We start from the raw sequence: 25,167 nt of genomic DNA, 5'->3' as shown, positions 1-25,167 counted from the left end.
AAAGCTCAGCTGAACATGGGCCCCTTTTGTTAAGAAATTCAGAACTTAGTTCTATAAGTCAGTTGAAGTCTCAGGCCACAGCAGGCGTCCTCAAACTACGCCCGCGGGCCACATGCGGCCCGCCGAGGACATTTATCCGGCCCGCCAGGTGCCGCTGCCTGTCCTGCTTAGCAGCAGACTCGTCCCGGGCCCGCAGTGCACATAGGAATTTGTTCATAGTTTTCTTTTTAAACTATAGTCCGGCCCTCCAACGGTCTGAGGGACAGTGAACTGGCCCCCTGTTTAAAAAGTTTGAGGACCCCTGGGCTACAGTGTTTCCCGATTAAACTCAACACTAATCACCTGTCCCTAGGTACCTAAGACATCCTTACTAAGCACTTCCCAAGGCCTTTCGTGACAAGGACAGCCCTAACGAGGCCATCCTGCACCTCTCCTTGGGCCTCCAGGGTGTTGTTGTTTTGTTTTTTAAACTATGTTTTATTGATTTTTAGAGAGAGAGGAAAGGAGAGGTATAGAGAGACAGAAACAACGATGCAAGAAAAACATCCATCAGCTGCCTCCTGCACCCCCCTACTGGGAATCGAGCCCAAAACCCGGCAAGTGCCCCAACTGGGTATCGAACCAGAAACCTCTTGGTTAATGGGGCAACGCTCAGCCACCGAGTCACACCAGCCGAGCAGGACTCCAGAGGTTTAGAAGAAAGCACACATTGCACACAAAAAGCTTCTAAAGGTCTCTGTGTTTCACTTCTTACAATTATGAGAGCTGTTTTACAATGAGTGAGTTATACAGCTCATATGTGCCATTTTCAAGAAATAAAGGGGTAGGAAACTGTCTTAAAGAGAAGACTATATAGTAAGAATTTGCAACGTTATTAAATTTAATATGGTGGTGTATATACACTATACAAGCTCTAGACCAGGGGTGGGCAAACTTTTTGACTCGAGGGCCAAAATGGGTTCTTAAACTGGACCGGAGGGCCAGAACAAAAGCATGGATGGAGTGTTTGTGTGAACTAATATAAATTCAAAGTAAAGGAGTGGAGGGGAGAGCAAGAGAACCCTCCGCTCTTTCGGCTCGGCGGGCCAGATAGAACAGCCGAACGGGCCGGATCCGGCCCGCGGGCCGTAGTTTGCCCACGGCTGCTCTAGACAGTACATGTATATGTGTGTATGCGTCAGTGTGTCTAATGATCTACCAACCTACCTGTAACTATTCACCTATCTTTGGATACTCTTTCCCTGTAACTATTTACCTATCTTTGGATACTCTTTACCTGTAACTATTTACCTATCTTTGGATACTCTTTACCTGTAACTATTTACCTATCTTTGGATACTCTTTACCTGTAACTATTTACCTATCTTTGGAACGAGTAGAGTGTAATGGTTGAGAGCCTGGGCTCTGGAGTGAGACGACGTGAATCTTGGTTTCACCTCTTTTGGTGTGATCTTGGGAAAATCTGCTATCTGTGTTTCATCTATCTTCTCATCTACAGAATGGGATACTGGTTGCTACTTCAAGTACTGGTGGTGGTGAACAGCAGGAGGATTCAACGAGATAATATATGTAAAGTATACTTAGCATAGTGCTTTACCCAACACAGAGCAAGTACCCAATAAACAGTATTCTCATCATGAACCTTGGAATGAAAGAAACTCATGGGAGAGCTTTGGAAGGGGCAGGACCTGGTTTAACTCTTTCTGGACCCTTGTTCGACATGTCACAAAGACAGGGAAAGTCAAGAACTGGCTTCATACCGTGTTCCAAGGCAAACTAAAATCTGGAATTTGCCGTCCTTCCCAATGTTCCTGGGTGCAGTATTAATAGCATTGACATAATGGCAGAAGGTTTTGCAGGAGGGTTTCTGAATAAGGACATCATCTTCATTGTCTAGAATCTGGTCAGTGGTTTCAAAATAAGCAACCGCTTTCTCTGGGGAAGGAAGTCAGAATCACATCACAATACATATCAGCACTTTGTAACAGAAAGGCTAATCCACTAGGTTTACCTGGAAACACTAACGGTGCTTTAATCAGAGCCAGTCCTGGAACCCAAACCATCATTTTACCATTGGTTTCACAATGAAGTCTAGAGGTCCATGTTTCAGGAATGTGCTCCCGGGAGTTTATTTTCTAATCTAGAATGCATTCTGGAAGGCTGGGAAAAGTTACCCTCTTTGGAATAGCTGCTTGAAATGGAAATTGGCAAGAAGAAGAAAAATAAAAACAGACTCCTCTGTTGACTGGAACCTTCCAGGAGTAAGCAGCAAAGACATGGTAGCCACTGGGATGGGGGCCCCGGTTCCAGCTGTAGAATGCCAGGCTTACACTGCAACACAATTCTGAAATGGAACTGAACCAGTAGATTGGAGAAAGAAGTATGTGTACACATATCAGAAGCAGGAGCCATATTCCAGGCATTCTAGAAGGGAAAGAAAAAAATCACTCCTGGGGGCCTAATCTGTCAACTTTCCTTTCTTTGTCCAAAAATTCTAAATTAGATGAAATCAACTAGGCCTTATGTACAAAACGCGAATGATTAATCACCCCTTTAAAGAAACTGGGAATTCTAGAAGAGCTGCATACCAAAATAAAGACGACCAAACTCAGCAAGCCGGAGCAGTCACTGGAGGGGACTGTGCCTGCGAAAGGTTCCTCATCTGTCAGGTCCCACTGATAGCTAGCTACAGGAGGGCTGGGTGACTGAGGAGGTGCATTTTAAATGTAAATGAGGTCAATTTGAATTTAAATGGCCACCTGTGTCCAGTGGCTACCACTTTGGACAGCACAGAGCTGGAGTCCTCCTTTTCAAACGCCTCACTCCTTAAATCCAAACCTCCCAAATAACTTCCATTTCATTCAGGATAAAGACCAAGTCCTTCCAAAGGCCTGGGAAGCCCCTCACAGCCTGCCTCGTGCAGTAAATACCTCTTCCGCCCAAATCCTTTCTCTCCCCTCACTCTGCCCAGCCCGATCCCCCTGCAACTCCACAGGACGGCCAGGCGCAACCCTGCCCCTGGACACCCGCCCTGGCCCCTCTCTCAGCTGAATGCCCTCCTCCCAGGATGCACAGGGCTCACTTGCGCACTCCCTGAAAGTCTTTGTTCAAATGTCACCTTGTCAACAAAGCCTATAACCACCCATTTAAAAGAGCACTCCACACTCCATTTCCTCTTACCTTGTTCTATTTTTTCCAGACCAACGATCACCTAACATAATAGATGAATTGCATATTTATTAAGTTGCTTCATATGATTTGTCCTCCCTGCCCCACCAGAATGTAAGTTTATCAACCACAGGAATTTTTGTGTGTTGTTAGTTATATCTTTTGGTTGTTAATCCTCACCTGAGGATATTTTTTTCCATTGATTTTTAGAGTGGAAGGGAGGGAGAGAGACAGTGAGAGAGGAACATCATGTGAGAGACACACTGATTGGTTGCTTCCCGCAGGTGCCCCGACCCAGGCCCTGAGATCGAACCTGCAATCAACGTGTGGGAATTGAACCCAAGACCCTTCAGTCCACGGGCCGATGCTCTATCACTAAGCCAAACTGGCTTGGGCTAGTTATATCTTGACATATATAGTATATCTTGAGGATCTAGAATAGCGTTTGGAATTCGGTGGGCACTCTAAATATTTGTTGACTGAATGAAAAGCAAGGACAGTGCTTATTTGATATTAAAAAAACAACAACATACTCCCTTAAAATGAGCCCTTATTTGCCCAATTCTTGGATCTTTGAGTTTTCCAAGAAGCATTTCAATGACCTTACACTGGCATCCACCTGCCTGAACTTACCTATGAAGTCCCAGATGAAGACGTTCTTGTGAAAGATGCGGGCAGACTTGAAGCCGTGGTGGAAAACCTGTTCCAGTGCTGCAACCAGGCCACTCTCGCCGCACAGCAGCACCGTGAGGCTTCCTCTCTGCGGACACAACACAGGGCCAAACCGTGACCTGCTGCGCCTTTGCTTAGGAACCGTGCCAGAGAGGCAGGCGCTGAAGCATGGGGCATGTTGCTGCAGCTATCAGAAAGCCGACGAAGGAAAATCAAAGCACTTGGTGTTGCCTTATGTATCATGCATAAAAGCGGCTTTAAAATCCTACTATACTAAGTTTTATAGCTCATCATACCTCTTTTTCAGGTTTGTGGAAATGTTTCACAATGTTGTTCACAGCCTCTCCAATTCCTTCCTGGATCTGTCCAGCATTGGGCTCTGAAAAACAATAAACAGTGGCCGAATTCTCACGCAAGGGAAACAAACCAAAGCGCTATGGGACATCAACTGTGTCCACCTATGCAGGAAGCACTTCGCCAGCGCAGGCTGGCTTTGCCGGGGGCTCCATCAGACCTGCCCCAGGCCAGTCTGGCCAAGTGAGAGGCATCTTGGCACAATGGAAAAGAATCCAAGGGACCCCTACATTCAAATCCCAGCCTTACCACGTATAATCTATAACCTTGGTCAAATGTCTTCAGTCTAATGGGAAAAATACACAACATACACATAACGGCATACACAGGTCACTGGGAATGAGGTATCAGGTGTAAATCACCTGGCATGGTGATTTACTCTGAGGAGGGAGACAGGGGAGACCCACAGCTCATTCCTCAGGAAGCCCACCCCCGCACCCCACCTTCCTCCGCGCTCCTTAGTGGGCACAGACAGAGGCCTCTGAGGTTCTTAAGGCTAACCTGGAATTTGTGTTTTTTGCTGTTGTGTTTAAAGTAAAGGGAAGATGCCAGGTATACTGTGCGCCCTGCCAGAACTCCTTCCCTTCCTGGCTACTCACCGCTTCATCCCCGGGGCAGCATTTGCTCTTCTAGGCCCCGAGGGAGGGTGAGCTTGGCGGGCTGTTTGAGTGGCCTCTAAACTGCCTTTTCCTCTCAAACCCCAGGAATGGAAAAAGTAAAAAAGTGATAAACAGGTTTCATCCAGGGATAGAAGTCAGTAACAAGAGAAAAATGATGGATTTGGTATTTTCTTGTGGTAAATTAACTACTATATCGATTTTACATGTCACACAATAAAGGACAAACCATACATTCTAGTTTTTAAGAATCTCTAAATTCATTTTTTAGGTAACAAGTTTTTTTCTACACCAATGAATAAAAACGGTAAAAATGGAAACTTCTTATGACTGAAGCACTAATGTTGTGGCTTCTTCAGCTCCTAGTAGTTTTTTCTCTTTTACCATTCTCTGAATATTTTTTCTTTTAAACATGAAGATCTATTTTGAAAGCTTTTATCCATTCCAACAGAGCCCTGCACTGACCAGCAGTATATTAAAACTGATTTAAAACTTTGAGTTCTGCCTGGCCAGTGTGGGCCAGTAGGTTGAGCATCGTCCCATGCATTAAGAGGTCACTGGTTCGATTCCCGGTCAGGGCACATGCCCAGGTTGCAGCCTTGATCCCCAGTAGGGGGTGTGCAGGAGGCAGCCAATCCATGTATCGCACTCATTGATGTTTCTATCTCTCTCTCTCTTCCTCTCCCTTCCTTCCTCTCTCTCTAAAAAAATCAATAAGAACATATTTTTAAAAAGATTATTCTCCATTAAAAAATATAACAAAACAAAAACTTTGAGTCCTCTAAACATCACCTTGCACACATGGTGAGAAAATGCTAAGTGACCCATCTCTGGGTTTCAGGTTATTTGAGATTTTATGCTTATTGAGTAAGAAAATAAAACATAGATAAGAAGCTTCTGGCTGAAAAAACCAAGATGGCGGCATAGGTTAGCACCTAAACTGCTGCCTCACACAACAATTTCAAAACTACAACTAAAAGACAGAACGGACACCATCCAGAACCACAGGAAAGCTGGCTGAGTGGAAATTCTACAACTAGAAGGAAAGAGAAAAGCTCACAGAGAATTGGAGGTACGGCAAAGGGTCTTTGTGCACACAGAGAGGAAGGGTGGCTGAGAGCCTGGCTGACTTTCTCTGGCGGGAGGGGGAAGGAAGCCCCCGACTGCACTGAACCCCAGTTCCGGGCGAAACCCCGTGGACCCAGGCTCATACAGGGGGAGTCTGGACTGTCAGGTGGAGAGAAAGGCACCCAGAGACTCGGAGACCCGGGGGAGACCCGGGGGAGACCCGAGGGAGACCCGGGGGAGCCCTGGCGGGCAGGGTTCTGGAGGCGCATGCGGCCAGTGTGCACAAAGACTGTGGAGGTTGCCACAGGCTTTCCCTAACAGAAGGGAGTCGGAAGCTCCTGACTGCACTGAACCCCAGTTCTGACTGCACTGAACCCCAGTTCCAGGCGAGCCCCTGGGGACCCACGCTCTTACGGGGGGGAATCTGGACTCTTGGGTGGAGGCTTGGGAGCCGGGGAAGGCAGAGGTCTGGAGGCGCGCGCGCCAGTGCGCACAAAGACTCCTGAGGTTGCCACAGGCTTTCCCTAGTGGAAGGGAGTGGGAAGCTCCTGACTGCACTGAGCCCCAGTTCTGACTGCACTGAACCCCAGTTCCAGGCGAGCCCCTGGGGACCCACGCTCTTGTGGGGGGAATCTGGACTCTCGGGCGGAGACTCGGGAGCCGGGGAAGGCAGAGGTCTGAAGGCGTGTGTGCACAAGGGCAAGGCTGACGGGAAGCCAAGACTGTCTCTTCCGCCCTGAGACTCCACCCCATCCAAGCTGAGCACAGAGGCTTTTGCAATTTGGCAAGTCTAATCCTATAAGGCTGTCTCCAGCACCGAACTTCTCCCAGCATAGACACAGCTGATCCTCACAGCCAACTGGCCTGGAGGTCAATTCCTCCCAGTGATACCAACAACAATCAAGACTTAACTACAACAAGGCTGTACACACAGTCCACAAAGGGGTACACCAAGAGTGTCTACCTCAGGTTAACTGGGGAGGCCGACCCACTGGGCCATATAGGAAACCTAGCACACAAAGCTACCCTACCAACTCAGGGAAGCAGTGAAAATGCAGCAACACTTGCCGAAACCGGTTTGGCTCAGTGGATAGAGCGTCGGCCTGTGGACTGAAAGGTCCCGGGTTCGATTCTGGTCAAGGGCATGTACCTTGGTTGCAGGCACATCCCCAGTGGGAGGTGTGCAGGAGGCAGCTGATCGATGTTTCTCTCTCATCGATGTTTCCAGCTCACTATCCCTATCCCTTCCTCTCTGTGAAATATCAATAAAATATATTTAAAAAAAAGAAAAAAAAAAAGAAAATGCGGCAACAAAGAAAAAGATCACAAATGAAAGAAATGGAGGAAAACAAAAGACTGGATATAGAATTCAAACCCACGGTTATAAGGCTTTTCAAGAATATCCTAGACAAGGCCGATAAATATAACGAGACCCTCGAAGATATGAAAAAGGACCAACTAGAAATTAAACATACACTGACTGAAAAAAAATATTATACAGAGACCCAACAACAGACTAGAGGAACAAAGAATCAAGTCAAAGAATTGAAATACAAAGAAGCAAAAAACACTCAACCGAAAAAGCAAAAAAAAAAAAAAAAAAAAAAAAATCCAAAAAGTTGAAGATAGTGTAAGAAGACTCTGGGACAACTTCAAGCGTACCAATATCAGAATTATGGGGGTGCCAGAAGAAGAGAGAGAGCAAGATACTGAAAACCTATTTGAAGAAATAATGACAGAAAACTTCCCCCACCTGGTGAAAGAAACAGACTTACAAGTCCAGGAAGTGCACAGAACCCCAAACAAGAGGAATCCAAAGAGGACCACACCAAGACACATCATAATTAAAATGCCAAAGGCAAAAGACAAAGAGAGAATATTAAAAGCAGCAAGAGAAAAACAGTTAATTACCTACAAGGAGCACCCATACAACTGTCAGCTGATTTCTCAACAGAAACTATGCAGGCCAGATGGGAGTGGCAAGAAATATTCAAAGTGATGAATAGCAAGAACCTACAACCAAGATTACTCTACCCAGCAAAGCTATCATTCAGAATTGAAGGGCAGATAAAGAGCTTCACAGATAAGAAAAAGCTGAAGGAGTTCATCACCACCAAACCAGTATTATATGAAATGCTGAAAGGTATTCTTAAAGAAGAGGAAGAAGAAAAAAGTAAAGATAAAAATTATGAACAACAAATACATATCTATCAACAAGTGAACCTAAAAAATTAAGTGAATTAAAAACCTGAGGAACAGAATAATCTGGTGAATATAATAGAATCAGGGGCATAGACAGGGAGTGGACTGATAATTCTCAGGGGGAAAGAGGTATGGGGGGGTTCAGGAAGAGACTGGACAAAAATCATACACCTATGGATGAGGACAGCGGGGGGGGGAGGTTAGGGCAGAAGGTGGTGTGGGAACCGGGTGGAGGGGAGCTATGGGGGGAAAAAGGAGAAACAACTGTAATAATCTGAATAAAGATTTATTTAAAAAAAAAAAGAAAGAAAAGAAAACATAACCAAGAGTGGGGGACAAGGCTTTTCACAACAGTACTATCCCTGGAACTGCACTCATTCAGAAGCTGTAATAATTTGGATGGGCTGAGGCAAAATCTATTTTAAAGTTTTAAATTAGCATAATTAAGGTGTTGCATACAACAAATTCAGCAAATTTAAGTGTGCAAACTGGCAAACTTTGATAGGTGTATAGTCATGTAACCACCACCATCATAATATAGAAAATTTCCGTCAACCCAGAAAGTTCCCCTGTGCCCCCATTGGGTCAATCCTGTTCCCCAGCTCTCAACCCCTGGCAACTGCCTACCTGCATTCTATCATTCTTACACTGCCTTTTCCAAAATTTAATGAAAATGGAATCATATAGTACCTAGTCCTCTGTGTCTGGTTTCTTCCACTTCATAGACTATTTTGGAGATTCATCCATGCTGTTAGATGTACCAATATTTTGTTCACTGTTACATACTGCCGAAAAGTATTCCCTTGAATAGATATACTACAATCTGCTTATCCATGAACCAACTGCGGATATTGGGGTTGTTTCCATTTTGGCTACTGTGAATAAAGCTGCTATGAACATCTGAGTGCAAGTCTTAGTGTCGATATATGTACTCATTTCTCTCGGTTAAATATCTAGGAGGAGATTTGGGGGGGCAAGTATATGTTAAGTGTATGAATCTATATATAGAAAAGGCTAAGTGACCATCGACCACCCGACCATCTGACCGGTGGCTATGGGTGCAATGACCACCAGGGGGCAGACGCTCAACACAGGAGCTGCTAAGAACCCGAGAACTGCTCTCTCGCAATCTGAGACCCCTCAGGGGATGTCGGAGAGTCAGTTTTAGCCCAATCCCCACAGGCCAGACTAAAGGACCCCACCTGCCAGAGGGATCCTGCTCACTCCACAGACACCCTTCAAGCCCGGCGCTGCCCCAGGTGCAGCCTCTGGGGAGGGACCGCAGGAGATTGGTTCCAGGGCATGTCCAGCCCATCTTGCCCAGTCCGGCCCCTCCGGCCACCTTCTAATTAATTTCCTTTCAATGTGCACGAATCTGTGCACTGGGCCACTAGTATCTTTATAAGAAACTGAACTGTTTTTCTTTCTACATTCCCTCAAGCAGTGTATGAGCACTGCACTGTTCTCCATCTTTAGCAATATTTGCTTTTATCAGTCTTTTAAATTTTATCGATTCTGGTGGGTGCATGGTGTAAATTTTACTTCTGACTATAGAAAGCATTTATGAATCAGGGGAGTAATTTAAGAAAGGATAAGGGGGATCTTTAGATAACATCATTCTAATCGTGAATACTATCTAAGGAAACTGCTTTGTTAGTAAACGGAGGGCTTCTTAGGTACTTTTGTTATTCTACTATGGTTATTATCTATAACTAAATTAAAACTACCTCACTGATAAACTTTTGTAATTTTTCACTAAGTCATACTGCCTTAGTTTTGTGTGGCTCGGGTGAGAGATCACCACAAGCTGGGTGGCTTACCACAATAGAAACGTATTCTCTCATAGTCCTGGAGGCCAAGGTGCCCGCAGGCTATGGTCCCTTCTGAGGCTCTGTGGAAGAAGGTGCCCCTGCCCCGTCAAGCCTCTGGTGGCTGCTGGCCTTCCATGGCTGTGGCTGCATCGCTCCAGTTTCTGCTTCCGTCTTTACACCGTCTTCTCTGTGTGTGTCTGATTTCCCTCTGCCTCCCACTTATAAGACTACATGTGACAGCTTTTAGGGCCACCTCGATAAATCCAGGATAATCTCTCTCTCTCAAGATCCTTAACTTAATTACATCCTTTCCCAAATACAGTAACATTTACAGATTCTAGGCATTAGATCTGATATCCTGGGAGACATTATTCAGCCTACTAAAGACCATATTAGTATAAATTAGGAGTTTATTGTACAAAACTCACTCCTTTACAGTATCTTGTTTCATCACTTATATGAAGCTGGAGGGTGGGGACAGGGGTTTTTAGAATTTCTCTTAGAATAAAGGGCTCTATATAACTAAATGTGGCTATGTCAGAGTATTGTAATACAAAACATTTTTGTATGCCTCTTTTAGGTTTCAGGCAAAATATTATTCATATTTCCATAGCTTAATGGAAACAGAGCATGCATTTTTATTGAATTTTAACATCCAAATTCTTCAGGCTTTTAATTATTTGTAATGTCTTGCCTTATTTTTTCCTTTTTTTCTCTCCCCTCTTCTCTTTTCTAAAGTCCCTTCTCCCAAGTTAATTTTCCTCAGCTTTCTTCTTTGTAACCTCCCTACCACAATTCATTAATGTGACAGTTTTCTGTGAAATGGCCACGTGACGCCTGCAACATCTGAAATACACGGAGAAATAAAGGACCAACTTACTGGTGGCTTTTCCCGTTAGTGAAGTGATGCTCAGTCTCCTGGCCGTGGTGGGCGACTTCTGCTGGGGAGGGGTCCGGCACTGCTTCGCCAGGTCCTCCTCTGCCACGGATGCCATCAGCTCTCCAATGAGAATCCTCTCCAGGCTCCCGTCGTCAACGCCCTTCCCCAGCCACCGCCCGCACGGGAACCTAGCAGGACGAAAAACAACCAACCAACAAAAACCACCTTCTGCATCACCAATATTTTATTTACTAGTTTTAATCAGAATTTTTAAAATAGCACCATGAGTAAAGCCCACCATTTTAGTGCCTGTGGGTTGTTTCTTTTAATTATGAAAAATTTCAAACACAGAAAAATAGAGAAAATAACAGTATAACGAACACCTGTATTCTTACCACCTAGACTTATTATTTTTTTGTTGAAGCATTTACAAAGTAAATTACATACACTAGGACATGTAAAACACTTCAGTATAAATCTCTAAATAATAAAGATGTTTTCTCTCTTATATAGCCATAGGTTAATACCCCCCCCTCCAAATTAAAATAATTTTTTTTTAAAATTTGAGATTAAAAAAAAAATTGCTTTTAGAGAAAGAGGAAGAGAGAGAAACAACTTCGATCAACTGCCTCCTGCATGCCCCCTATTGGGGATTGAGCCCACAACCCAGGCATGTGCCCTGACCAGGAATCAAACCAGTGATCTCTTGGTGCATGGGTCAATGCTCAACCATTGAGCCACACTGGCCAGTCTAAAATAACTCTTTAATATTTTCTCAAACCTAACTCATCAAAATTTTGTGATTAGCCGAAACCGGTTTGGCTCAGTGGATAGAGCGTCGGACTGCGGACTAAAGGGTCCCGGGTTCGATTCCGGTCAAGGGCACGTACCTTGGTTGCGGGCACATCCCCAGTGGGAGGTGTGCAGGAGGCAGCTGAATCCATGTTTCTCTCTCATCGATGTTTCTGGCTCTCTATCCCTCTCCCTTCCTCTCTGTAAAATATCAATAAAATATATTTAAAAAAAAATTTGTGATTAGTTCTTGAAAGAATAGTCTCGAACTGTGAGTATCAGAGTTAAGTTACAGAAGAAAAGAGGAGAATGTTCACAGAAAGGGGTGCTGGCTGGAACGAGCAGAGTCCCAAAGATCCTTTCCTCATACTGAAATTATTTTAAGCTTGTTTCTTTCTTCCTTTTTTATCAGAGTTACAGCAATTGTTTTCAACACAACAATCAACACTTGTGAACTAAGCATTAGCAGTGAACACTATGTGTTTTTGTAAAGTATTTTTGGGGGCAATTTTGTATCAAACCAAACGAAAACAACCCCCAAAAAGCTAAACTAAGATACAGAAGGCAGAGGGAAAGCTTTAGAAAGAAACAGTTCTTAAACCTCTCCTTTTCTAGCAAGTCTCACAACAGGAATTCCAAAGGACATTTACTCACCTGTATGTGTGTCCTGTGATTTCATTTCTGACCATGACACAATCCACTAGCCACTTGGCTAACAGTCCTGAGTTATCGTGACCAATCTGCACAGTGGTCAGCTTCCCCAGGTTCTGGCACTGCAGGGACAGGACCACAGGTTATTCAGCGCCTGATCCCATCCCACTTCCTCTGGGCTTTCGCTGTGGTTCCGTGGTTCCACCTCCCTCAACTGCAGAGGGCCCACTCTGCACGTGTGCTCTGCTCTGCACTAGAGAAACACAGTCATATCCAATACATCCCAGCTAATGAGACAGGAGACAGGTGGACTTGATCTAATGAAGGGACCGCACAAGGTGCTACACTCGAGATGTAAACAGTGGAAGCAGACACTGGAGAAGGAAAATTTATTTCTAAAGGAAAATGTATTTCTAACTGGGGAACCCAGAAACATCACACAGACAGTGATTTGTGCCTTAAAGGATGAGAAGAATTTCAAGAAGTAGAAAAAGGATGCTATTAGATCAGAGAGGTCAGAAAAACAACTGTAGATATAAAAAGAAAAAAATCACTGACCCAGCTATTTTTGTTTCAAATAAAATACTCAGGCAGAACTGACCTTAAACCTCATCTGCTAGATAGAAATCTTCAAAGCTATTGTTAAAATCAACCAACAAAACAGCATAGTTATCAACATCTTTCCTGGCCCTTTGTGGACAAGTACAAAAGAAAGTGATAACAGGAATGGTAAAAATAAATGTCAATTAAATGCTGACTTTTAAATTCTGATAAAGCATCACAGACCCCACTGCCAATGTGCGGATGGGGTGATCAGGGCTGAGTTCTTAGGCCCTTGACTTTGTTTCGCAGTGAGAAGGCATCACAGTGACTCAGGTGAGGGGGATGGCACCTTAAATTAGCTGTGGCTGCAGAGATGGAAGGAACTAGACCAGCCGTGGGCAAACTACGGCCCACGGGCCGGATCCGGACCGTTCAGCTGTTCTATCCGGCCCGCGGAGCCAAAAGAGCGGAGGGTTCTCTTGCTCTCCCCTCCGCTCCTTTACTTTGAATTTATATTAGTTCACACAAACACTCCATCCATGCTTTTGTTCCGGCCCTCCGGTTCAGTTTAAGAACCCATTGTGGCCCTCGAGTCAAAAAGTTTGCCCACCCCTGAACTAGACAGATGTGAGGGAGTTTGGAAGCAGCATTGATGGGACATACGGTGCAGTTATGTTCCATTCTTGGTAGTCAAAGAAAAGCTAAGGGTTTTAATCTTTTATATACAGATGGCTGTGAGTTCACTGGGTAGATGGGGCCAAAGATGGGATTCTGTGGGGAGAGTGCTATGCCTGGATCGCAAGGAACACGAGAACAGGGCGCTCAGCTGGTACCACATCCTTCCAGAGCAGGCCCTCGCTTCCTCCAGCATGCCGGGACCTACCTGCCCGTGAGCTCACACACATGGGAATATTTCCCCAAGCGAGACCTGAACTACGACACGGAAAGGTATTTTTACAAAATTACTTTATAAATGTCACCACGTGGTCTGCAAGCCATAAGCATGGACACAGTTCTCCTGTCCCTGTGGCCAGGGTCAGGCAGGAGTGTTTACGGTGGGGATGGGGACCGCTGTGGGGAGTGCTAAGGCACCGGAGTCCTGGAGCAGGACTGGAAAAGGCCCCAGTGCACCATCACAGGTAGGAAAACAGAGCTAACAATGCAACTTACAACCAAGATATAAAACAAATTAGCGTGTTTACGACAACTTGACCACAGGTACATGACCACAGAAATGATCCTGCATGCTTGACTGCGCCTTTATATTATCTGACTCAAGGAAAAGGAAAAAGTGGAACTGGAATCCTTGTGTAGAATTACGTATGGCCCTTTCTGCAGGGACAGGTCTTAGCTGCACCGACCTCAAAGGTCATTTCGAGGAGGTTTTTGGGGATCTGCATCACTCCCGTGTCTCCCAGCTCTCCCGACACACAGATCCAGGGGTTCGAGGTGATGATCGCGTTGCTCAGCTTCTTGATGGGGATGATCACCGACCTATACGGAATCACTGGAGGAAAATGCTGAAATTAATGAAAATTTACAATAAAATTCTCCTGATAACAAAACAAACATGTATTAAGAACTCTGTTGGCTTTCAGAGATAAGTCACTTAAATATATGTATTTAAAAGTATGTTTTATTAATTTTTAGAGAGAAAGGGAGAGAGAAACATTGATTGGCTGCCTCCTGAACACCCCTCACTGGGGATCGAGCCCACAACCCAGGCATGTACCCTGACTGGGAGTCGATCTGCCAACCTATTGGTGCATGGGAGGATGCTCAACCAACTGAGCCACACCGGCCAGGGCCACAGATAATTCACTTTTTATGATCTATCAAGATGTACTTAGACAAAAAGATGAGATCATAGCCTCTCCTAGTTTAGAAAAATGAGGTCCAGTTTGTAAGCCCTAAGTCCTGATACCTGAGATGGTTTCGCAAGCATATACACCACCATGTGTGCATGGCATGCATATCACCATGGCGATATACATCCCCGTGCATTTATACACAATCTCAGGCATTAGCACCAGAATACTTGAGGACATGAACACTAACACTGCTGTAAAGTGTTTTCATTGCTTTAACGCTTTTATTAACTTTGTTTCAAAATCAAGTACACATGAGCATGGCTCCTGGCTGGTTTCATATGAAAAAGGGGCTGGATGACTTCTTGGCTAGCATCCCTGTTGCTAACTGTCTTGGGCAGTGCTGTAAGGCACGGCACTTCTGAACATTCCCATCCCAATTTTACAGCTCAGTATGCAAAGCCAAGAAAAATAAACAACGGCACCCCCATTCTGGACACAACATAAGGTCTTTAAATGACAACTTGGAAAGCTATGAAGGCGACTCACAGAGGGGCCTCAGGAAAAGAATCAAGATGTGGAAACGGCTGTGGGAAACCTCGTCTTCTGAAGGCTCTTCAAAGGCACACCACTAGGTGTCACTGTCCCACCATTTCTCAAATGTGGAAACACAATAAAGTTAGACATTACCACGCCCCCTCCATTTTCCTTTAAAAAATGGGGGCGGCTCAAACACAGTAGCACGTCATTATCCTTCAGAGCCATACGTTGTTGTTTTTCCTCCCAAAAAGCAGGGTAGAATCCATATTTTTTGTTGGTATTCTTGGGATTTCTGCTCACTCGGTTACCAGAGAGTGTATGAGAAGCCCTCCCTGAAAGATGTACAGGGAAGGAGAGCGCACTTACGGGGCCAGATGTCCAGGTGCCGCCTCCCCATACGGCCCAGGGTTCAGTGCATTGTTAGGTGAGGAAAATGAATGGGACAAACGGTTCGTTTCCCTGATTTTACACAGACCACGTTCTTCGTGTGGAGCGGATCACCTCCCTGTCTGTCTATTTTGGCTGAAGGAGAGGAAATGCTAGAGGAAAGGCCCTACTTGCATGTTTTAGTCATCACAAGAATCAAATCGTTTTTAGAACTGAAAGCAGAAGAGGTCAGAGCAAGACTATTTTGGGTGCCAGAGGTTTCTCTAATTTCTTTCATTGAAGGATTAGAAAAGCTGCAGAAAAGGGCCAGCAGATGCACAACAGTGATTTCATCAAATATAAAAAGTAACATTATTTAAACTCAGAAAATTTCTTTCATGAAGTATCTCAATTCCTCAAATTGAAAGAGTTTCTTAGCTGAAGAGAAATCTGCAGATATAAGGAGGATTTTAGGAGTCCTATTTCTTCTCTTTCAAAACTGTATGTAACATTTTAGCTTTTCATTCCTGCAATAACCTAATAAATGAATAGAAGCTTCCCAGATAGGTTGGCTCAATAACCATTTCAACTCCAGTGTTCCTTGTCTGCCTCTACCAGAGACTAGAAAAACCAAAAACCTACACGATTCTGGCCAGTGAAATGCTAGTGATATTTATGGTGATTGCTTGGAAAATTATGTTTTTCGAACACAGATTCTGATGCTTTTCCCTTGGCATTCCTTCCTTCTTCCTGCTGGAAGGTGGCCTGAGAATAGCCATCCTGTGACCAGAAGGTGATGAGCACACACTGAGGATTGTCTAGAAGAGGGACAAAGAGCCCATGTCCAAGCCCTGGCCGGTGTTGCCAAGTGGTTAGAGCGTTGGCCTGAGGACCAAGGGGTCGCGGGTTTGATTCCTGGTCAAGGGTACGTACCTCGGTTGCAGGTTCAATCCTGGCTCCAGCCAGGGCATGTGCAGGAGGCAACCAATTGACGTGTCTCTCTCACATCAATGTTTCTCTCTCTTTCTCCCTATCTCCCTCCCCTCTTCTCCCCTTCCACTCTCTCTAAAAATCAATAGAAAAAATATCCTCAGGTGAGGACTGGAAAAAAAAAGAGCTCATGTCCATGATGGCACTATGGACTGCCTACTACAAGACTTCTTGTTATGCAAGAAAAATAAAACTACTAATTTGTTTAAACCACTGTTCTGCAAGTTTCTGAAACTTGCAGCTGAACATAACTCCAAACTGATACAAGTAAAAAGTCTATAAACTAGGAAAGAGGACCCACAGCTAATAAGAATAAGCAACGGTGAAGAGAATAAATGCTTTAATTCAGCTTATCCAAACCTGTCAGCATCTCCTCCCTCCACAGCCTATACTTCCCATCAAGATCCTGAAGTCTTTCAGAATCACCAGAGAGTAACGATGTTCAGATAGAAAAGTTTATTTTTATCACCTACTGATTCTTTGAATTTATGGGTTTTGGTTAAGATCTAGAAATATATTCCTTTTCACGTTCATCCCACTTCCTGTTGCAGACTGAGTTTCCTGGGAGACAGACCCTGAGTCAGAAATCAGCAGCAGAATGTTGCTTCTGGGATCAACGTGAGAGAAGAAAGCAGGCCTGGTGGAGGGAGAAGCTGTCGTAATGACGTCAGCTGGCCAGATGGCAAGTTCTGGGACAGCCTCTGACCAGTCAGAGCAGGCTGGCCCTGGCAGGAGAGCTCCCTGGGGTGAGGCGCTCCCTCCCCACAGGGCTGAGAGCTAAGGACCCTTCAATCCTAAAGGACAGGGGGGTGGAGTGGGGGCATTACAGTGTCCACCTCAGTATACTAGGGTATGTCTCACTTTTAAAAATATGAACCCTATTCCATTAGTCACCCGAGCAACTCTTCACTGAACAGCCGCTCCCAGACTTACTGATAGTGGTGAAGACACTGGTGAAACAGAAGTAGTCCACAGCGTTGAGGGACAGAAGATGGTAAAGAAACTGTTCTCGTTCTTCTTCGCAACACAGAAAGGCATACCGCTTATAAAGCTTTCTAGGAAAGAGCAGGACAAGCACAACAACAGTGTAGGCTATTTCTCATTATGTCTCCCATGAAAAGTAAACACCGCTACCGAGACAAACTGGGTAGAAATTCTAATCTGGAAAGAACAGACAATTCACAAAAATGAACATGTAGACAGGTAACATTTTAACCTAATCAGTCATTAAATGGGGGGAAAAACAAACCACAAATCCATGTTGACTTCGAAACTAATAGAGATAACAAAGTGCTGAGCAGTGCTGATGAGGGTGGGGGCAATGAATAGCTAGCTATTCCGATAGACAGAGGGGCTGAGAGTTTCAGGAAAGCAATCTGCTGGTAATACCTCTTTTAAACCAGTCAAACATTAATTTTACAAGAGGAGCCACCCTGTAACATGAGGTGATCAGCACATGCTGTGGGCTGTCCAGGAGGAGAGGGGCAAAGAGCCTGTGTCCAGGACGGCCCTGTGGACCGCCTAGCCCCACATTCCTTGTTAAGTAAGAGAAACAGAACTACAGTTGGTCGACTTTGGCACTGTGCTTTGTAAGCACACAGGTCATAGAAACTGAAATGCCTCAACCTGTCTCACCTGGTGAGTGGCTGGTTAGACAGCAACTGCTTGAGATGCTGGGACAAGAGTTTCTTTTCTAGAGACAGCCTTATCCACGCCCGAGCTCGTCCGACGTCAGTCTTGATCTCACTCATGCTCTGAATGTGCCTAAGTAACAGCAGCAACAGAAAAGATGTAAATCCTAAGATTTGGAAAAGACCTCAGGGTTGCAGCACTCTGCACAGGAAAGTTCATTTATACTTAAATGAAGCAATAGGTAATACACAGTTTATGTTGATTAAACCTTCAAAGGTTCTATCTTAGTTATGAATCTAGCCCCACATCAGAAATTACCCTTAAAACACAAGCATACAGGCAACATCTTAAGATACACAAAGCATTTGAAACCCATTAATCCTTTGTTTCATTATGTTCTTTCAGCTTCACAGATAAACTGGCATTTGGTTATTCCCGACTCTCAGGAAAATAAACTAAACAGGCTGAATTTCAAGTTTTTATTCAAAATAATTATTCTATAGTATAACGAAGTATCTGCTGCAAATTTAATCCACTGAATTATTTGCCGCAGCTCTAGACAACACATGGAAAAGATGAAATCTTACTTTCTATGGCATCAGCAGACACGCTGTACTACATTGACAAATTCAACATTTAAAAAATTCGCAAGACTTGAAAAATTGTGAGGCTTAAAGAAACACTGTGTGGTCACACGCCAGTTGAACGTAACATACTGTGGAAATTGTTATTCATGTATAAGTCAATGTTATCCCCATAGGCTGTGTTTATCTTCCTAAATGATTTTCTTCCTAAGGGGACGAAGGACAGGCAGGAAGGACAAGCCTACAGGAGGGGCAACTGTAAAACCACTACAGTGAGTCACTGAGGTCTTTGTGATCTGATCCGCCTTTGATTTTTCTTTTTAATCTAAAATGACTCATCCTAGCTGTAATAAATATTGCAATGAAACCTTTTGTCTGATGATTCTAAGCTTTCAGAATAAGGACTAAAGCCTTATTTTGCTGCACACACAAACCACACACACACACACACACATTTGTAGAGAGTGCCTGGGAAGGCACATGGGCATTCTTCCTTAATAATTGTCAGCTGAACCCAAGGCAACAGACAAAGCCGAGTCTTGGATACACATCTTACCAAAAAGGCAGAAGTGTTCTCAGCATTGACTCTTATCTTTGCCCAGGTGTAGGGAAGTGGGTTTTGATATGTAAATCCAGTCAAGCACCAGGAATGAATAGGACTCTGGCCTACTCAAGAATGCAAATTATCTCCTTTGTCTTGACTTTTGGTGAAACTTCCTGGTATGTGGGGGTATAAAATAAACACGCTGCTTAGGCTCTGGGTCACTGTCTCTCCAGAAGAAGAGGGCAGTGGTCCCACCCGGTCCCCAGCTTTTTCCTTCCATTTTGTGTCTTGTCTCTTTCTTTCTTTTATTTCTCAATCCCCAGCTCCTCTACTCAGGAACTGGACCTGCTCTCTAGCCGCGCTGGACGCGGAAAAGAGAGAAATAGTTACACACATTTCTCTTTTTTCCTCCCTCTCTCTCAATCCTTGGATTTAAACATTTAGGCCCTTGATACTAAGTGCTGATTTATAATCAAACACTCTTGATAAACAAGATGTAAAGCATTACATCACATCACACAGACACACTAAAAAGGTGGCATTCAAACAAGTGTGAAAGAGATTTATGACGCACTTATTTTTAAAGGGCCAATACCATTATGGATGGTCATGAATGGAGAAAGCTGGGGGCAAGCAGGCCCCCCTTGGAGCCTGGTTCTTACTGGTGGTGGTGGTGGCAGTGCCGAGCCCTGACAGCCCAGGGTGAGCCCCTGCAACAGCACTGGCTGTCCTTTAATCCTGACATTCCCCAAAGGCTCACACGGCTGACGTGGGGAAATGCTCAGGCGTTTACCACTTAACTTTCGATAGTATTTACATGGAACCCCATGAGTGCCGGGCGGGTTCTGAGCCCCCATAACCCAAGAATACCAAGTTAATTCAAAATGAATTCACTGAAAATGAATCTAAATGGAGGTTGATAAGTACTGAATGTTTTCCTACATACTCTTCCTACTCTAAAACAGTAAACTCTACTGAAATTAGTGTTATGCTGGCCTTAAACAGGTATCTGCAGACATGGTAGGTGAAGAATGAAAAAGTGGAAAATAATTATAATTTGAAAAACAATCTGTGTTTAAGGAAAATGGGGAGAATTGGAGTACATAAAACGAAATGTATTTTATTTAGGTGGCAATCAGCATTCCCATCATAAAAGCATTTGTGCTAGTGTTTTTGGTCGGAGCGAGGGATTTGTCACAGTAGTGGCTCCTGAGATTCTGCATTCCATTACTTGCTTCCCTCTGTGATTCTATTCATGTCTGAATCCCAGCTTCTGCTGGAACACTTTTCCTTGACCATGACCAGCCTTCAACGATCTCTCTAATTTATGAAATTCTGTAGTCTAATCAACAGGTTTCATGCACTGCCTACTACTTTGATAATTTTCTCTTGGTTTATGCTTTTTTCAGCTTGCCAAGTTCCCTGAGGACAAGCAAGGAGCCCAATACCTCTGAGTAGCCTTGCATCCTTCTTTGTACCCTATAAGGCCCAGCACATATTAGGAGCTAAAAAAATATATATATATATACCACAAAACAGCTCTGTTGCTTTGTATATCACTATCTAATTTTATGCTTAAAGACATTTTTTTTTTTTTAGCTTAAAGACATTTATATGTGTTGTGTTATTAAACTTTAATCCAAATCTATTAAATGTTTTTCTGTGTAGCTATACCATTTTTATTAAATCCTCAACCGAGAATATGTGGTATGTGATTTTTTAAAAAATTGATTTTACAGAGAGGAAGGGAGGGAAAGACAGAGAGAGAGAGAGACCCGACTGGGGATGGAACCTGCAACCTGGGTATGTGTCCTGACCGGGAATGGAACCCACAACCTTTTAGTGTATGGAATGACTCTCCAACCGAGCCACACCGGCCAGGGCATGTAGCCATACCATTTAATCTGTTTTTAGTTGGAATAATTTATTACAGGTAATTATAATGGCATTCAGCATAAATAATATCATACAAGTATTACTTATAGTAAAATAGAGCCTGTTAATTCACAGAAAAGCATACATGGTGTGGTTTAAATAACTTATCTACTTGATTTAGTTTTTAACCTTGATACAAAGCTTTCTAATTTAAACAAGTTTTTATGTAGTTTGTCTTATCTGATCATCACATTAACTAGTGAGAGGGAGGATATCATTATTTCACTGTAAAGATGAGAAAACGGAGACTCCTTCAGACTGAGTGACCCACCCAAGGTCACAGAGATCACAAGTGTTATTCTAGAGGAGCCACCCATTTTCTTCCAATCTCTTCTTCCTGGCTCTCACATTCTTGGAGAAGCTCCCCTTTCCCAGACCCAGGAGACACAACTCTGGGGGCCACCGTGACCCACGGCCCCACGCTCCTAACCCCTCAGCCAGTCAGATTTCCTCTCGGAAGCTAGGAATGAGTACCCTAACCAAGTGAGTTCTCACTGAACGCTTAAAATAAGACAGGATGTTAGAGCCAGGGCTTGGGAGAGCATGTGCACAATACAGCTGGGAGGGAAGGGAGAGAATGGGAGAAGCAGAAAGGATTTGCTTCCTGTGAGACAGAGAGTGACCTATGACAAGACTGTTTCCCTCCCAGCTGCAATTCTTGCTTTTGGATTCTGGAAGATACCCTTACATATCTCCAATAAATCCCGTGTTTGCTGAAGCCAGTTCGAATGAGCTTCTTATTGTGTGTCCTGGGCTCCTTACAGCTGCTAAGCAATCTGGTGCCAAGACTCTGTTTCCCCAAACTGAATGATTCCTAAGACTGACAGCACCTAAATAAATGTAATCTACATTTCCTGGTGCTTATTTTACTGCATTAATAGTGAACCCTAGTAATATTCATTAGAGAAATAAAAGAATCAGCCAATTTTAGTATAAGCTCATATCCTGTACAGTCATAAAAATTCCTCAAAATAGTCCTTCCCAGGAAAGTGGAAAATAATTATAATTTGAAAAATAATCTGTGTTTAAGGAAAATGGGGAGAATTGGAGTACATAAAACGAAACATATTTTATTTAGGTGGCAATCAGCATTTCCATCATAAAAGCATTTGTAACAAAATCAATCATGACTACTCAGTTTTAGTGTTGAATAAAACCAGATGCTCATTAGCACACGTGTACACATTATTTATAAAAAGATAAAGTCACTTGACAATTTACCCTCAACTTAGCCCCATCTTTGTATGTAAACTAGAGGCCTGGTGCATGAAAATTTATGCACTGGAGTGGGGGTCCCTGAGCCCAGCCTGCCCCCTCTCACAGTCCGGAAACCCTCAGGGGCAGGAGGCAACCCGGCGACCAGGGGAAGGCGATGCCCCATCACACCTCTGCTGCTGCAAGCCTCGGCTGGCCCTGGTTACCTGAGACTTGGGTGGCCCTGGGTGGCTGGGCAGCCGATATCCAAGGCTTGCCTGCACCTCGGGCCGGTCCTGGGTAGCTGGGGGGATGAGGGAACTGGGGGACTCCAAAGGCAGGCGTGTGGAGTGGCCAGGCCTGCCTAGGGGTGGGCCCGGCCTTGCTGTGCGCCTGCTGCCCCGTGGGGCTGAGGGGACTGAGTGTTGCCATCTTGTGGCTGTGGGCACTGCCATCTTTGAGGGTGGGGCAGCAATTAGCATATTCCCTCCTTATTGGCTGTGGGCACTGCCATCTTTGCGACTGTGTGAGGGTCAATTAGCATACTCCCTCTTTATTAGATAGAATATTTCTAGGACTTACATACTGTTCATCTGTTTACATATTCAGACTATCTATACTTGGATTATAGTATTCACAATCTCCTAGATCCGTGGTCGGCAAACTGCGGCTCGCGAGCCACATGCAGCTCTTTGGCCCCTTGAGTGTGGCTCTTCCACAAAATACCACGGCCTGGGCAAGTCTATTTTGAAGAAGTGGCGTTAGAAGAAGTTTAAGTTTAAAAAATTTGGCTCTCAAAAGAAATTTCAATCGTTGTACTGTTGATATTTGGCTCTGTTGACTAATGAGTTTGCCGACCACTGTCCTAGATCATATAATGTTCTGTTATGCCCCGCATCATTAATTATATTTTGCCATTAAGAACGTAAGGCCCAACAGCTAGATGGTATGTGCATAGCTACTTTGGAAAAAAACTGGCAATAATGGTAACACCACGATAATACTCCTCTTCTCTATGTAGATATAATCAGTCCAGTTATTTACTGTCCCCAGCCTTTCTCATTGGAACAAAAAGTCATGCTATAAGTGACAGTCTGGTGATATTTGGCAACTCTGAAAGTCTTGGGAAGGGGTCTGAGATACTAAGACAAAGGGGACAGCCTTCAGACAGGTGTCCTGGGCTCCTTATAGCTGCTAAGCAATCCAGTGCCAAGACTCTCGACATCTGTGAGAACTCAAAGTCCCTAAACTGCCAATGTATTTGCCTCAAGAGATAAACTTGAGAAGATGAGGTAAAGACAGAGACATGTGCCCAATAGAGAGCATGGGCTCAGAGAGATATACTGCACAATTCTTAGAAAATATGCTCTTCCTTCAATTGTCCAGATTTAAAAAAATCAGAGTTTAGAATATTACTTGGGTGTTCTTCTTGGATCTACTATAGCAACTATTTAAGTAGCAATTAGGGACTAACGTGAAGTACTAACCCAGAATTTGGAAATAGGGAAATAAGCCGGTCCACTGAGAATTAAACTCTGAAGTAAATATATCACGAACAAGAACAACAATAAATAAAAAGGCAGAATGGAGCAGAGAAATGAGAGAGACACACGGGCAGTGCTTCTGCAGGGCTTTTCTGAGATGACATCCCACGAGCACTAGGATCTCTAGTTCGAAGATCGGAGATCAGGCTTCCACATCTCTGCTTCTGAGCACGATGCCTTCTGACTTTAATCTAGCTTCCCCCTGAGCCTACCCATATCAGTGAAAGAATATCAAGTCATCTGTTAAGGAAATAATAAATTGGCTCCATGACAACTAGACAAGAGTGGATCCAGCCCATTATTTCGCCATATCTCTTAGATGTCTAAAATAAGCCTTTTGGGTTAGCAAGAGTCAGTATCTGAGAGTCTAATTACATTTCGGTTTACTAATGAGTTGGTATCTGAGCTTATAAAGCTGAAGACTCCAGCTTCACATTTAAAGACCTATGGCTATGTCTGGCATAAGACACTGGGAAGTCATACCCATTAGGACAGCTACTGTCCAAACAAGCAAGCAAGCAAACAAAACAGGAAATAACTAGTGCTGGTGAGGATGTGGAGAAACTTAACTTGTGCATTGCATGTGGGAATGTAAAATGGTGCAGCCACTATGGAAAACAGTATGATGGTTCCTCAAAAAATTAAACATAGAGTTACTAAATGATCAAGCAATTCCACTTCTGGGTATATACAGAAAAGAACTGAAAGCAGGGACTCAAATACATATGTTCATAGCAGCATTATTCACAACAGCCAGAAGGTGGAAACCACTCAAATGTCTACTGATGAATAAATGGGTAACAGAATGTGGTATGCACATACAATGGAATATTATTCAGCCTTAAAAAGGAAGGAAATTCTGATATATGCTATAGATGAACCACAATAACATTATGCTAAGTGAAATAAAACAGATGCAAAAGGCATGATTCTACTTACATGAGGTACCTAGAATAGTCAAATTCATAGACATAAAATAGAGTAGTGGCTTGTGGGGGAGGGAGAATGGGGAGCGACTGTTTACGTGAGTACAGAGTTTCAGTTTGGGATGACAAAAAAGTTCTGGAGATGGTTAGTGGCAATGGTTGCACAACAATGCAATTGCATTCAGTGCTACCAACTGTATGTGTAAAAATGGTTAAAATGGTAAATTTTATGATATGTGTATGTGTATATATATATATATATATTTTTTTTTAAAATATATTTTATTGATTTTTTACAGAGAGGAAGGGAGAGGGATATAGAGCTAGAAACATCGATGAGAGAGAA

At 43.8% G+C, this 25,167-nt stretch overlaps 1 protein-coding gene across 1 annotated transcript in view; it reads right to left on the bottom strand.

Annotated features, from left to right (window-relative positions):
- The window catches only part of DENND5B (DENN domain containing 5B), a 184,159-nt gene that overhangs the window by 5,512 nt on the left and 153,480 nt on the right, over positions 1–25,167 (bottom strand). The window contains exons 13-20 of the mRNA XM_080659118.1: positions 18,098–18,226; positions 17,396–17,517; positions 14,120–14,265; positions 12,219–12,337; positions 10,773–10,960; positions 4,137–4,219; positions 3,802–3,928; positions 1,761–1,935 (exon numbers count right to left, since the gene is read on the bottom strand). Of these exons, the coding sequence (XP_080515244.1) occupies positions 1,761–1,935; positions 3,802–3,928; positions 4,137–4,219; positions 10,773–10,960; positions 12,219–12,337; positions 14,120–14,265; positions 17,396–17,517; positions 18,098–18,226 (1,089 nt within the window). The remainder of the gene's footprint in view (positions 1–1,760; positions 1,936–3,801; positions 3,929–4,136; positions 4,220–10,772; positions 10,961–12,218; positions 12,338–14,119; positions 14,266–17,395; positions 17,518–18,097; positions 18,227–25,167) is intronic.

Source organism: Plecotus auritus (genome assembly GCF_963455305.1).
Source record: "Plecotus auritus genome assembly, chromosome: 3".
Taxonomy (NCBI): Eukaryota; Metazoa; Chordata; class Mammalia; order Chiroptera; family Vespertilionidae; genus Plecotus; species Plecotus auritus.
The sequence above is the reverse complement of the archived record's forward strand: the minus strand, read 5'-3'. Positions and strand labels throughout refer to the sequence as shown.